Here is a 15179-nt window from a genome sequence, read left to right as displayed (position 1 = left end):
GCCTCTGGGGGGAGCTGGCGAGTGGCATCATGCTCTGGGAGAAGCTCTGGAGAGGAACAATCAGCTTGTCCTGGTGAGCAAGAGGGGCAGATGGAAGGGCTAGGCCAGCCTTATAGAAAGAGCCTGCTAGTCCAGGTGCAGTGGCCACGCCTGTAATCCCAGAGGCTCAGGAGGCTAAGGCAGGAGGATCACGAGTTCAAAGCCAGCCTCAGCAACTTCCTTTAGGACCTAAGCAACCCAGTGAGACCCTGTCTCTAAATAAAATACAAAAAAGGGCTGGGGATGTGGCTCAGTGGTTAAGCACCCCTGAGTTCAATCCCTAGTACCCTTCCAAAAAAAGTCTGCTAGGCACCATGTCCCACAGCCAAAACTCACCCTTAAATAACTGAAGTCATTTTCTTTGATACCCTTATGATCATTCAGAGATGAAGTGTCTCACTGACCTTCTGCTGGCTTCCAGCTAAACCATTTACTCCTCAAATTTCCCAACGAGTTTCACTGTTCCTGCTTCCCCATAAATTCGATTTTGCCTTTGTTCCTTAATTCCATCACCAGCGTCTACCAGCAAACTTCCTCACTTCCAGGAAAATTTCGTATGGAAAATGACTAAACAGTTTGCAGAATAACTTTTTTTAATGTTTTGAATTATTCCTTGATCTATGAAACAGTGTGACCATAGGGTACAGTTGAGGTGAGGGAAGCTGGAATGGCCCTGACCAGGATCCCCCAGTCACTTTAGAAAGACTGGCCAGCCAATGACGGCTTGACTGAGCCAGGAGACTCTGAAGGGGAAATGTTGGGCGTGGTAGGCGAATTATCCACTTCTGATGCACATGCTAAGTGAAGTGCATGAATTAATTTGGGTACATGTCAGTATTATCGGGTAGAAAAGCACCTCAAAGTTTAACGGTTCAAACCATAGGATTCTCTGGGGCAGCAACCTAGGAGCAGGGGTTCTAGGATGGCCTCACCACAGTGTCTACCAGCTGGTGCTCTCTGCAGGCTGCGGTGACAGCAAGGATGAGGTCATGTGTGTACAGCAAGCCCCACAGCACTTCTGCTGCATTACATTTACTAATTTCCTCTTGGCCAAAGTGAGGCACACGGCCAATTTCAGATTCAAGTGGTTGGGAAGGAGAACTTGCCTCTTGCTGGGTGGAGAGATCCAGTGGCAGGTACAGAAGCGAGCTAACAATGGAAGGAATCTGGGGCCATTTTGCAAGCTCCATGTCAGGTGTGTCAGCCTTAAGGTGCTGCCAAAACCCTGTCTTTCCCAAGAGGCTTTCCAACATGGTCCTCCTCTGGATTCTCGAATGCGCAAGAGCCACTCGAGATGGCGAGCTGATTTGTGGACGCGTGTTTGACTCATGTCTGTGTCTCCACAGCGTCTCATCCGCGTTGGTTCTTCCTGATGGTGATAGCAAATTGAGTCGAGAGAATGGAGGTGGTTCTCTTTTTGCTCTAATTACAAACTCCTTAAAAGCAAGTTTGGAATCACTCTGTTGTGTAAAACCTCCCTCCCAAAGCCCCGGGGATTACACTAACACACTGAAAATCCTACAAGCTCTCAGAATCCCCAGTAAAGCAGCAGAAGGATTTAGTGTAAGGGGCAAACCCAGGCCAGGTCAGGAGGACACTTGCTCTTCGTTCTGGGCCTCTGAGCTTTCTCCCCTCCAGGGATCCTCGGTGCTCCCCTCGCTGTGCTGGGTTCTGTCCATATCACCTTGGAACTTTTCCTAAATCCATCCAAGGTGAACAGTTAAGATGTTGTAGAACCAGGGCTGGGTGACGAGACCAAACCCTAGGAGAGGACCGTCCTTGAATATTCTCCCTGACCCTCTGGTCAAGTGCTACTCAAAAATCCTGATTCCAGATTAGCTCTAGAACTCTCTTTTTCTCCTCTGGGCAGACTGGACCCAGGGGTGCTCAACCACTGAACCACACCCCTGGTCCTTTTTACTTTTTGAGATGGGTTCTCTCTAAGTTGCTTAGGCCCTTGATAAATTGCTAAAGCTGGTCTTGAACTTTCAATCCTCCTGCCTCAGCCTCCCAATCCTCTGAGATTACAGGTGTGTGCCACTGTGCCTGGTAGTTCTAGAACTTTCTAAGGTTTGGAGATCACCTGGGACAGTGCCCTCCAGATTGGACCACCCTTTGGAAATTAAACAGTCTCCTTTCCCATGGCTTGAGATGAATTGTCAGGTCTTTTGTTAGTCACAGGCTTAGGAATGAATTTCTGACGGGAATTTCCATTCTGAGTGGCTAACAAGGGCCACGGGCAGCCTGTCCTGTTCTTCATATAGCACCCATCTTTTACCCCCCCCCCCTTTCACCAAAACCCAACAGACCACTCACGGTGGGCCAGGCACCATCCCAGGCAGGGGGAGGAGGTGAGATGAGCCAGGCGTGGACCCTGTCCCCAGAGGGCTCCCATGGACAGAGGACACCAGCAAGGTGGGAGGTGCCAGCGAGAGTCCACACAAGCCACAGAACTGAGGCTCCTTAGAGAAGGAGGTTCCTGGGGATCATCTAATCCATCCCCTCCTTCCTCAGAGGAGGACACTGAGCCCAAGAGAGGGAAGATTGGGGTCCAGAGTCACACGGTGATGGTTATTGATTCACCACACAAGCATCCATTGAACCCCTATTACATGTCAAGATCTGGGGTAGGCCCTGCCGGTACCACGAAGCCTTTGCCGGAACCCCTGATCCTTTGGAGTTCCAGCTGTTACTAGTAAGTCCCAATCCTGGTTACATTTTGGAGTCACCTGGGGAGATTTAAGAAAAACTCCCAATGTCAGGGCCTCACCCCCCAGAGATTCAGACGTACTTGATATAAAGTGGGCCTGGATATGGGATTTTTTATATATTTATTTTTATAGTTGTAGTTGGACACAATGCCTTTATTCCATTCATTAATTTTTATGTGGTGCTGAGGATGGAACCCAGGGCCCCGCACATGCTAGGCAAGCGCTCTACCACTGAGCCACCACCCCAGCCCGTGGGTATGGGATTTTTAAAAATGGGATTTCCAAGTGATTCAAATATACAGACAAGTTGAAAACAATAAGTCTAAGGGGAGAGACAGACAAAACCCTGAAAAAGTCAAATGAATACATAATTGAGATTTAGACGTTGCAAGGAATGAACAGGGTGCTGGGTGAGCCAGCAGGAGGGCGGTGGCTGTTATCTGTCCTCAGTTTAAGGGGAGCAAGGACAGGCTTGGAGAGCCCAGATTCCAGGGGTGAGAAAGTAGAAGGCATTGGGTGTCCTCATATGGGACAGACGTGGCTGTTCTGGAAGATCCACCAAACCTCGCCCATCAGAGGCTTCCAAGGGATGCCTGGCATCCAGCGCCCTCAGGCAGCCAGCTCAAGGGTCCCTCACTTTTCAGAGTAGTTGGCAGAGCACGATCCCACTTGTTATCTATGTTGAGGGCGCCTAGCACTGATCCCGTGAGGCAGGCAAAGTTACTACCCTGTGAGACTGATGGGCAAGCAGGCCGTGCTAAGTCCTGTGACTGGCCTAAGACAACGTGGCTGGAAACAGGTGGGAGCTCACAAGCCTCCAAATCCACTACCCCCTGGTGCCCCCCCCGCCTGCACCAGGACACCTGAGAGGCCCTGGGACCTGGACCCTCCCGCCAAGCAGGGCAGAGCCATTGTCCCCCTATCCTGCAATCAGATGGCATTCAATCCCATTCCCTATCAAGCAATCAAAGAAATCTGTTACTCATTGCTTCAGTTCCTGCCCAGAGCGAACCCAGTTACTATAGTAACCGGATGTGATTCTGTATTACAGGGTGGATGGTTTTAATTTCATATTGGAAGAGTTTGGCCAGACAGTCACGTTGCCATGGCTCGGCCTGTTGGGTGGCAGTTAGGAGCCGGGGGAACCCTTGGAGTGGCCATTAGGTCTTTCTAATTGGTGGGGGATCCTGCCTCTGGGAAAACCCGGGCTCCCCTGCCCTGGGGAAGAAGGAGGGGCATCTCCCTCTAGTGCTGTGCTGTGTATCTCCCATTCTGCGATGACAGCTTCCTGTTAAGCCCTGGCCAGGTGCTCCCATTGTGGACGTTACCTCCCCTCCACCATCCTCACCAGGGGTGACCCGGATCACACAGGCTTTTCCCCACCCTGAATCCCACCCCCACAGTAGATGGAGGGCCTTCAGCACACAGCTGTTGAGTGAAGGAGTCGATGGTCTTTCGTGGCTTATGAAGTTCATTCACAGGTGACTATGGATCTGTAGGGTCCTGGGCAGGGAGAAGGAACCAGGCTCAGCAAGGAGAGAGACCCGCCATCAGCTTGGCCTCCCTCCTGCAGCCTTCTACCCATTGGCCCTGGCTCTCCTCGGCTGAGTTGCCTGGAACAAGGGCCCCAGGCAGATACCCAAGCCCAGGAGACCCCTATTGTCACATCCCGGGACTGGATAAGTTTGCCTTGAATTCATTCAGACATGACGGAGACCCCTTGATGGATCCTGCTTCTTCTTAGAGGCCTCAGGCCTGGACAGCACAGGCTCTCTCCTGGGTCCTGGTGTCTGTGGGCAGGGCAGCGGGTGAGGGGGAAGTGGGGGTACTTGATGACTGACGCCAAAACAGAGCAGAAGGCCAGACACGGTGGCGCACGCCTGTAACCCCAGCGACTCTGCAGGCTGAGGCAGGAGGGTGTCGGTTCAAAGCCAGCCTCAGCAACTTAGGGAGGCCCTAGGTAACTAAGTGAGACCCTGTCTCAAAGTAGATACATAAAAACATACAAAGGGCTGGGGATGTGGCTCAGTGGTTAAGTCCCTGGGTTCAATCCCTGGTTATGAAGCAAGCAAACAAAGCAGAAGCTTCCTTGGGCCCAGACCCTTGAAGGAGCAATGAAGAGCCTCTTGTCCCTAATGCCCCTGGGCAGAGTGAAGGGAGGGGAGGGAGGCTTAGCTCAGTCTTTGGCCAATCCCCCACCCCCACCTCCCTCCCTCTCACTGACTCCCCCTGAGGGGAGCCTGTATTTCCAGACTAAATCAAACTTCTTTCGCCAGCCCTGCCCCAATATTATCTTTTTTAAAAACTTACTGTGCATTATAGTTATACATGACAGTGGGACTCAGTGTGACACACTCACACGTGCAGTAACTTAATTTGGTGAGTCTCTTTCTAAGCCAGCCTAATTTCACTAAGACCTTGAAGCCTGGGCAGTGCCCTTCTTCCTGGCTCACAGCCCCAGAGCACCAGCTCCCATGAGGCCACCTCCCTGCGGACGGGGAGAGTCCTGCAGGGCACCAGCTCTCTGTGGGGCAGGCAGCGTGTGGGGCTGGAGTCCCGAGCGGGTGTGCGGGTGGGTGACCTGGCACAGGCCACACCAGGGCTGCTGGGGCACTGAGTTCCAGAACAGAGAGAGAATGATGTGGTGAACAGCTACGGGGCCTCTCTGAAGTGGGGGGCACAGCTGTGTGGAGGCCTCACACCCAACACACAGTCTCAGTCCCCAAGAATCAGACCCTGGGGCACGGCGGAGCTGCATAGGGACTTCAAGGCCTTTCGTTTTATGGATGTGGAGATGGAGGCCGCAGAGAGGAAGGATGTAAAGTCCGTTTTTTTAAAAAAATATTTTTATTAGTTATTGATGGACCTTTATTTATTTATATGTGGTGCCGAGGATTGAACCCAGTGCCTCACACATGCTAGGCAAGTTCTCTACCACTGAGCCACAACCCCAGCCCCGTGAAGTCCCTTTTGCAGTCATTGAACATGGTAGGACCCAACAATGAGCCTCCTTTGAGGACAAAAGCTGAGCCTTTTGCACATTATGAACCCCAGCACCAAGCACGGGCTAGGAAACAGCAGGTGCGTAGTGAACACTTGTGTGCGTGTGCAATCTCATGAAGTGAGAGCAAGCATCTCCAGCTTTGTGGAAAGGTAGGCCTGGAAGAGAACTTAGATATACTGAGCCCAAGTCTCACTTTCTAGAAAGACTAAGACACCTACCAAAATAATAATAATAGCTAATACTAATAGCTGATAACTGCACTATTAATAGTAGGTGCTGGGTGCTAGGCAGGATTCTATGCACATTGTATATACTAATCCATTACAGCCTCAGAGTGACCTGTGTTCAGCAAATAATATCATCCCCAGATAAGAGAACTGAGGCTCAGAGAAGTTCAGTGAGGTGCACAAGATCACAGAGCACATTAGTGCTAAGATCAGGCAGCCCGCTCCAAAGTCCATGCCAGGAACACCGCACGGCACACGGAGCACAGCACTGCCAGCAGACACTTGCGGGTCCCTGCTCTGAGCGGGGAGCAGGACTCTGTGCCAGCCCTTGTGAGTTCAGTCATGCAGGAAACTTCAATTTTCATCTCTGCAGCCTCCTCCAGTAGCTTGGGGCCGGTGGGGATGTGTTTTTAATAGTAAAGAGCTGTTCTTGCTCCTTGTCACGAAGTGGCCAGTTTGGGAGTCTGGCACCTCAGACTGGAAGGGACCTTGGAAGTGTATAGCCAAAACCTGCCCAACTGTTCTCTCCTCCCAATTCCCTCTCGCAACACAGAACACTCTGCTCACCCAATTGGTGGAGTTCTTGTCCATACGACAAGCAATTCTCCCACAGACACCCTTGGGTGACCTACGGTTCAGCTCAGTTTGAACACTACCTACCTGAAGTTAGCATTACACGGCACAGGCTAAGGGCCCAGTCCTGCCATACCACCCCCACTTCAGAGCCCCCCTTGTGGTTCTGACCAATCCGCTCTAAACTCCCATGGTCTCCTCCTTAGATTTGATGAATTTGCTAGAGAAATTTACAGAGCTCAGAGGACACTGTTGCTGGTTGATGACAGAGTATATTGCAGATGAAGAACCAGATGGAAGAGATCCAGAGGGCGCTGCATGGGGGAAGGGCCCAGAGCTCCAGGCCTTTCTAAGAGGGCATCTTCCAGCTACTTCCATGGGTTTGGCAATAGGGAGGCTCTCCGGACCTGTCCTTGGGTTTTTATGGAGGTCTCATTGCATAGGTGGAACTGAATAAGTCACTGGCCACCCATGATCAGCCTAATCTCCAGCCTGGCTCTCTTGGTGGGGGGCAGGGTGAGGCAGGGAGGCCCCCCGCAGCCAGCAGTCCTCACATCTGCCTTCAATGACACTTAACACCTGGGGAATTCCCCCCTTCTTGGTGCCCGGGCTCAGGCCCAGGGTCTCAGGGATGCCAGGCAGGTGCCCTGCCTACCACCAAGCCCTTACCCAGTGCCAGGGTTTCCTTGTTGTGGGTCTAATCCAGAATGAAGAACTCTCCGGCTTTGTTTTTTGGTGGTGCAGGGGACGGACCTCAGACATGTTAGGAAGGCACTTCACTACGGAGCTCCACCCCTAGTCAATCCCAACATCCCAGGAAACCATTTCCGGAGGAGGAAAGCGAGGCCCCTATCGGAGGCCCCTATGGGAGGCCCGAGGTGCCAGGCTGACCCGTGCCCGGCAGCCGCCCGCCCGGTGAGCACTGCTGTGCCGCCCAGTGCTGGCCCCGGGAACTAACAGCTCTGTGCTCCCGCAGCTCTTCGTGATCGACAACGGCGCGGACGACTGGCGGATAGCCATGACCTACGAGCGCATCCTCTACATCAGCCTCGAGATGCTGGTGTGCGCCATCCACCCCATCCCCGGAGAGTACAAGTTCTTCTGGACGGCGCGCCTGGCCTTCTCCTACACGCCGTCGCGGGCCGAGGCCGACGTGGACATCATCCTGTCCATCCCCATGTTCCTGCGCCTGTACCTGATCGCGCGCGTCATGCTGCTGCACAGCAAGCTCTTCACGGACGCCTCCTCCCGCAGCATCGGGGCGCTCAACAAGATCAACTTCAACACGCGCTTCGTCATGAAGACACTCATGACCATCTGCCCGGGCACCGTGCTGCTCGTCTTCAGCATCTCCCTGTGGATCATCGCCGCCTGGACCGTCCGAGTCTGCGAAAGGTACTCCCAGCGTCCTGTCCACCCCACCGGGGCCCCTGAGCAGAGCCCGCCAGGTAAGGGAGGAGGAGCGGGAGGCCCAGGGTGTGCTCGGAGGAGGACTGCCCAGCCCCTCCAGGGAGCCAGTGGGCCCAGGAGGGCGCAGCTGGGCCTCCCGTGCTGGATACAGAGGCCCAGGCACCAAGGTAAGCCTGGGACACAGGAGACCCCTGACTTCCGCTCCCTGGGTACACCAATGTGTCAGGACCTTCTGGTCACATGGTTAACTCGTACTGGGTCCCACACTTGGCCTCCTTTGGTCTCTTTAATGATGCCCACCGTAGGAATGAAGCCTCTGAGCTGGTTCTCAACAGTATCCGCCTAAAACCCTCTTCATCGCCCAACCCCGCTATGTCTGCTCCCCAAGGGTCGGTCAGGCTCTGCAGGGTCAGCTTCAAGGTCATCTGTTACAAGGCAGAACCCTGCCTTCCCCCAGGGCTGCTGAGGTGGAGCCAGATTGGCGACAAGTTCCCAGCATGGTTGGCGGGCACCTTGAAGGCGGGGAAGCACTTCACTGATGGGATAGATGGGGCCGTGATTCAGAGAAGTGGCAGATGGGAGAGAAGGGGGACGTGGCCTCACAGAGATCCCAGGCTCTGCCACATCGTGCCAGTTCCCCAGAAGAGCCACCATCAGGGCTCAAGGTTAGGACCATGGCTCCCTCCCTTTGCCACCACCTTGAGGCTGCCCTCTGTGACCTCTCTCCCTTTCAAGCTGCGCCTGGATATTCTTTTTAACCTGATTGCACATATGGAGTCCAAACCTAGATTAGAAACCTGGACTCTGCCCCTAAGTTGCTGTGAGACAAAGGTCGAGTTACTTAACCTCTCCGAGCTTCAGTTTTCTCATTTAAAAGTGAGGATAAGTTGAAATAGAATAAAGATATGTTCCCAGGAGAAAAAAAAAAATGTCATGTCAGAAAGCATCTTCTCTAGTTTACACAAATCCTGGTAGTCTTCCTCAATTCATCAATGTTTTGCCATTTTATCGTCAAATCACCTCTGCACGGGGAACCTAGCCGAGATAAAACAAGGCAAAGAAGTGTGGAGAAGACTTAGCCTTGCTGTATCTCACATGGGTGCTTTGAACCCCATTTCCCACCTATTTTGAGATGTTCTGTTTGTAGATTTCTTTCAGATTTTTTTTGGCCAGTGAGACATAGTCAAATGGAGAGGATATTCTGCTGAGCAGACCGGTCTCTTTAAGGGTGGCAGGTTTAGTCTCTGAAAACCAGTGAAGTGAGAACTTTCTCACAGATAGAGCCCAGGGCCACACGATACCAGATCTTCAGACCCCTGTCCTTGTGTGGGAACTGAAATCTCAACCTGCGCTCCCAGTGGGCTCCACTGCACGCTCTGGTGACACTCTTCCTGTAGTGGAGAGACTTACCTTTCTGGGCTTCAACATTCTCATCTGTAAGTAGAGATAATAGTGCCCGCTTTGCAGGACTTATTATCAGAGCCACACTAGGTGATGTATATGAGCTGTGTATTGTCATACAGTGGTAGTAAAAATTATTAATAGGAATTGCGTAGGTTCCTGCATGACTCTTGGGAATTTCGTGGCTGTTATTTATAATTAGAACAGACCGACGCCATACAGTGGCCTGTACTCGTCCTGTTTCCTTTCTAGTTAATGGAAGTCAAGTTTTCTACAGCACTCATAACTGAATTAGTGGATCCCTTTAAGGTATTTGAAGTCTCCCGAGTTTCCCAATCACGGCTTGGCATGTATTTCAGATAAGCCAAGAGCTTGAACATGCAACAAATGAGTTTCATTGTTGATTGAAACTGTCACTTTTTTTTTTTTTTACTGGAAAGTAAACATGTTTCAAAGCATGTAGTTTGCAAAACACTCTGTTGCATTTTCCTTAATAGTGAATGGCCCTTCCTAGTTTCCAAACTCAAGCTGAGTTGAGCCTGGGCCTCCCCAACACCCCCGGCCTCTGTCTGCAAACCTGGCTCACCAGCCCCACCCCAGGACCAAGGCAAAGGCACACAGAAGCAAAGAACAAAAGCCTGGCACAGTGGTGCACGCCTATGATCCCAGGGACTTGGGAAGGCTGAGGCAGGAGGATCGAAAGCTAGAGGCCAGCCTCTGCAACTTGGTGAGATCCTGTCTCAAAATAAAAAGGGCCAAGAATGTAGCCTTGTAGTAGAGCACTCCTGAGTTCAATCCCCAGTATGGGAGAAAAAAATAAAACTCTCAAAGAACTAGCCCGAATTTATAAAGTCTTCCCTTCTCTTGTGGAAAATCCATTGGGCCAAAAAGTCTTCTACTTGGCTGTGTACATGGGAGGGGAGGACAATGTGATTGCTCCTGCTTTACCCTGTGCTACCTCTATGTCAGATGCTTCATCTGCCCCCTCCACTTGTCCTCACAACACTCTGATGGCAGAAGGACCTTGATGTCCCCATATTGGAGTCTGCTGATGTAAAATCACTGGCCAGGGTCACAGAGCCAGGAAGTGGGAAGCCTGGTATGACTGATTCCGATGGCCCTGAGCTTCACGCCTCATCAGCCCACTGGATCCTGCACTTAACGAGGGGACCGTGGCTTTGGCTCTTCTTCCAGTTCTCTTAGTGTGCGACTCTCAGGGCCATTGAAACTGACACTTGAACCCCAGTCCCCCTGCCTTGCCTGCCTCTGATGTCCGCTCCGTGTCCCTCGGGCTCCAGGGCTGGCCTCCTTGCAGTTCAAGCACACTGTGAGTAGTGGACACGTGGGGCTCTCCCGGCTGCTCCCCAGGACCCGGCCCTCACTCCCAGCCTGGGTTGGGTTGGCTTTGCCTGGGTCCTCCTAGGGCTGCCCAGGCTGAAGGCAACTGCCTGGCTCCAGGTCAAGTCCTGGGTCCGGGGTAACGGGTGTCTCTGAGCTTATCAGGGCAGTACTTCGCAGGATAAATCTGGGGTCTCTGAGAGGTGACTGGAGGACTCTGTCCCCACTCAGACTTCTCCTTCTGCTCATCCTGCTTCCTCCAGGCCCCTGTGAGCAGTTCCAATAAGCCTCCCATCCCAAACCTCAGCATCTCAAGGACTTCCCCAGGAACCTGATATGGGGAACACATGAGTGAGCACATACATTCCCCAATTAGGCAACGCTCTTCTCTTACAAAGACCAACCGATTTCTTTTAGAATCAAGTTTGAATGATCCTTGTTTTTCCCAAAGTCAGATAATAAGTAAGACTGGCAGAGACCTTGAGGCAGGAGTTATTCAACCAGAGACTGGACAGAAACTGGAAGCGTGGGGTGCTTTGAGGGACTGAAGCATCAAACTGGGGTGTGTTGGGGGGGGTATGGATGAGAGGACCTTGAGCTCTCTTGGCTTGATCTGATTATGAATCTATCACTGTTGACATCAGAGAGGGTGAGTGACTTACCCTGGGTCACAGAGCAGGATGACAGCTTCTAGCAAAACCCATGGCTGCTGATGCCCTGAGCAGGACTTGGGCACATCCTAGGTGTCCCTTGCCAGCCTGGACTTATCTCTAGTTGTGTACACACACTTCTGAAGTTGCTATGGAAATCCCTCTTCAGCAAGATGCATTTTTAAAAGACATCTCTCATATCTTGGATTGGCTTTTATGTGACAATAAAGGTTTTCCCGTCTCCCCCTGGCAGGGAGGGAGGGGAGGTGGCCTTGTGCAGAACAGCCACCCTGTCGGGAGGGTGGCGCCTGGTTGCCAGGGGGCAGTGACAACACGGGGCTTGTTTTGCTGGGACCCCAGTGAGCATTACATCACCGGCGGCTGCACACCCGGCAGTCTCTGGGATTCTCCTGGCTGCGTGCCCACCTCCCACAGGCCTCCCAGGGCTGCCAGAGGAACCTCCTCATTAAACACTGTCAAATGCCAGGCAGCCTTGCAAGGGAGAGACCAGCGGAGGCCCCGGTCCCAGTGTGATGCCGCAGGTCGGGGAAGCGGCTTCCCTGGTGCCCTGAACCACGACCTGCCACTCCCACCTGTGTCTCTGTCCCTGGAGGGGCAGCAGGCCTCCACCACCCTGATAACGTGGGCCGAGCTGTGCTTTGTAAATGACCTCCCCAGCCTCTCGAATGGATCCCTCTGGACTCTTCCCTCTTGCAGCTGCAGGATCCGCCCACAGGCTGCCTCCGTGTCTTGGGCCTTCCGGGCGGTCAGCAGGTTTGGGGGTGTAATGTTGGGAATTTTCACTGCCCCGCCACCCCGCCGAATATTGGCATTTGAATGAGGAATTTGATTCTGGAGCCCTGGGCTCTAGAGATGGAGAATAACAGCATGTTCTTCACCTCACGCACACGGAGCCCCCTCTCCCATCCTAGGGAGGATATAAAAGGGGCTTCCTCCCTCCAGCCCCCTCTGTAGACACCCACCTGCAGCGGAGAGCAAGGACACCGGGCTCCCGCCTGCCCCCGTCCTCCCATAACCTCCGGCCACCTCTGACAGGGGACTTCAGAGATGGTCTCCAGGATGGAGTACATTGACGGGGTTGATGGAAACCCGCGAGTCGAGCCCACAAACTGAGCAGGACTGAGAAGAGCCTCAGCAGAGCAGGACTGAGGATTGTGGTTCTCATGGGCCCCTTGAGTGTGCAGCTCGTGCCAGTATCCATGGGAAGAAACGATCAGACCCTCTAGTCACAGTTATTTTATCTAAAAAAAATTAAGCTTGGTTAGTATTTAATACATAGTGACACGTGTGCCTTTTATAATCTATGTATAATGGGGGATGATGCAAGCTCAAAATTTTTTTACCAGTAGGAGTCCATGATTTTAAAAGTTTGCCAACCGCCGGTTCAAGGCATCAGAGGTCTAGTTGGGGAGGATGAGAAAGTATTCACGGCGTTGGATGAAGCCGCTAGACCAGGAATCCTGCCCTCTAGTGGGGGAAAGGAAAAGTCAGACTCAGGTAGGGCAGGGGACAGGCAAGTCCATCTGTGCCAGTACTGGGTCTGGGGAGGTCACTCACAGACACAGGGGAAGAGACAGGATCCTACATGAGACCTCTGCAGCATTAAGGAAGAGGAAAATAATCTTGAAGATGTGGAAGGATGTTTAATTATGATAAACCAAAAGTAACAGGAGAAGATTTGGAGGTTTCCTAATAGTACAAGAAAATCCAGCCTCTGTGATGAGGAAGAAGAGTGCAGAGAGATGACATGAAAATGTACCTGGCTCACATAAGCAGACCTACATTGCTTTTGCAAAAAAAAGGAAATTCACATCAATGACACTGAATTTTTTAAAAATAATGTGGAATGTGGAGGACAGACCTAAAGTTCTCTCAGAAAGCAGAGGGGATGAGAGAAAGGGTGGACAGAACAGAGTTGGGGTTACACGTCCAGGTCCAGGACGACAATTAGAGTTGTTTCAGAGGATAAAACCAGAACGACTTGAGTAAAAGCATAATCAAAGATATACACAAAGAAAACTTTTCCAGGATCGGCCCAGGGGAGGGATGTGTAGGACGGTAGACGAGATCAGGCAGATCAGAAAGGTTCTCTGCTTTCCAGTGGGAAGGACAGAGAGGAAGCACATCTCTGCCCACATCCTGATATGTTCTTTTTCTGGAAAAGTTCTCAAATCATAAGGCTGACAGTTTTAGAGGCACTCAGGCAGCCCAGAACTGGCTTTTCTTCAGGAGCTCCCAATTCCAGGAGGTATTAGCAGACCTCCACAAGGTCTCAGGACGTGGACAAACCCTGTCATTGGAAGCAATAAAAGAAGACCAAAAGTCCTTCTTAAAGTTTCGTGGGCTCAGGAGGAGAACAGGCTACACCTGAGAGGGGAACCTGAAGACTGGTTGACCAAGGGAGGACCACGGTGACGATCGTGATGGAATGTCGTGAAAGAAAGATAGGTGAACAGCACAGAAACCAGGAAAAAATGAGACGAAGACTAACTTGTGCATGGTCACACAACCAAATTCTAATGTCAAAGAAAAGGATTCCGGAAGGAGCGGGTGCATGAAGTAAAAACAACCATTCAGTAGTAATTAGAGGGTTAGAAATCCTCAGATTAAAATTTTGAGAGGAGAGGGCTAGAAGGGATTAGTACACGCCTACTGAATTCACCGTCTTATGTGGTAGAGGAGAATGTTTTAAGTCCCTATCACTCATATTTAATAATTAGAGAAATATCATTGGAATCACTGTTTAAGCCTAAAGGAAAGGTTGAGTTTTAAAGGAATAACAATGAAGACAACAATCCCCTCAGCCATGTATGATTTCAAGAGATCTGTGACCCAGCTTCGTGAGGTGGGAGGGCTGTTCTGTCTCCCTCCACACCTGAGGAAGTGGAGACCCAGAGCACCTACTATGTGCAGGTCACAGAGCCGGGGCGCAGCAGAGCTGAGGTCCCAATACCCTGCTCTGGAGCCCCACGTTTTCTGGTCTCATGAACATGCCCCTTCCAAACAACATTCGAGCCCACAAAGCTAAGACAGAAAAAAATAAAGAAACAGAGGGGAAATCAGCCTGGGCCCCTTAGCAAAATCTGGTCTCAAAATTACAAAACATACAAAGGGCTGGGAATGTAGCTCCTCAGTGGGAGAGCACCCTGGGTTCAATCCCAGTACAGAAAGAAAGGAAGGAAGGAAAGATACATAGCAATCAACATAAATGAGTTTACTTCCTCAATTAAAGACAAGGTCTGGGCAGGAGCCGTGGCGTACACCTCCATCCCAGCAGTTCAGGGGGCCGAGGCAGGAGGATCCCAGTTCAAAGCCAGCCTCAGCCATTTACCCAGGCCCTAAGGAACCTGGCAAGATTCTGTCTCAAGAAAACATGAAAAGGGCTGGGGAATGTGTCTTGGTGGTTCAGTGCCCCTGGGTTCAATCCCTAATACCAAAAAAAAGAAAAAAAAGTCTCTTACTTAAATGGGATTTAAAAATAAATGTATTTTTACACTATTTATAAAAGAGATACCTCAAATCTAGAAAAAAAATGAAAGGCAAAGATTATTTGTTATATAAATGCAAATCACAGGGCAATCGAGTAAAAAAAACCTCACTTAAAAACCAAGTGTAATTCAAAGCAAAAATCATTAACTGATCGAAAGGAAACACTTAATAGGGATGAAAGTATTATGTGCAATAAGATTGAACTTTTATGCAAAAAGAAGATATTGAGAATCTGAATTACTAAATGTCTTAATTAATTAGAAATCTTGAACTTTGAAGCCCATACACACATAATATACCTCTTTTTAAGGATTTA

At 51.0% G+C, this 15179-nt stretch overlaps 1 protein-coding gene across 3 annotated transcripts in view; it reads left to right on the top strand.

Moving 5' to 3' along the window:
• KCNN3 (potassium calcium-activated channel subfamily N member 3) overlaps positions 1 to 15179 on the top strand; it is a 153639-nt gene that overhangs the window by 91244 nt on the left and 47216 nt on the right. For all 3 annotated transcript variants that reach the window (XM_081304976.1, XM_081304978.1, XM_081304977.1), the window contains exon 3: positions 7531 to 7949. In XM_081304976.1, coding sequence (XP_081161102.1) covers positions 7531 to 7949 — 419 coding nt within the window. The remainder of the gene's footprint in view (positions 1 to 7530; positions 7950 to 15179) is intronic.

Source organism: Spermophilus citellus (genome assembly GCF_964194105.1).
Source record: "Spermophilus citellus genome assembly, chromosome: 9".
Taxonomy (NCBI): Eukaryota; Metazoa; Chordata; class Mammalia; order Rodentia; family Sciuridae; genus Spermophilus; species Spermophilus citellus.
This window is presented reverse-complemented; position numbering and strand designations above follow the sequence as displayed.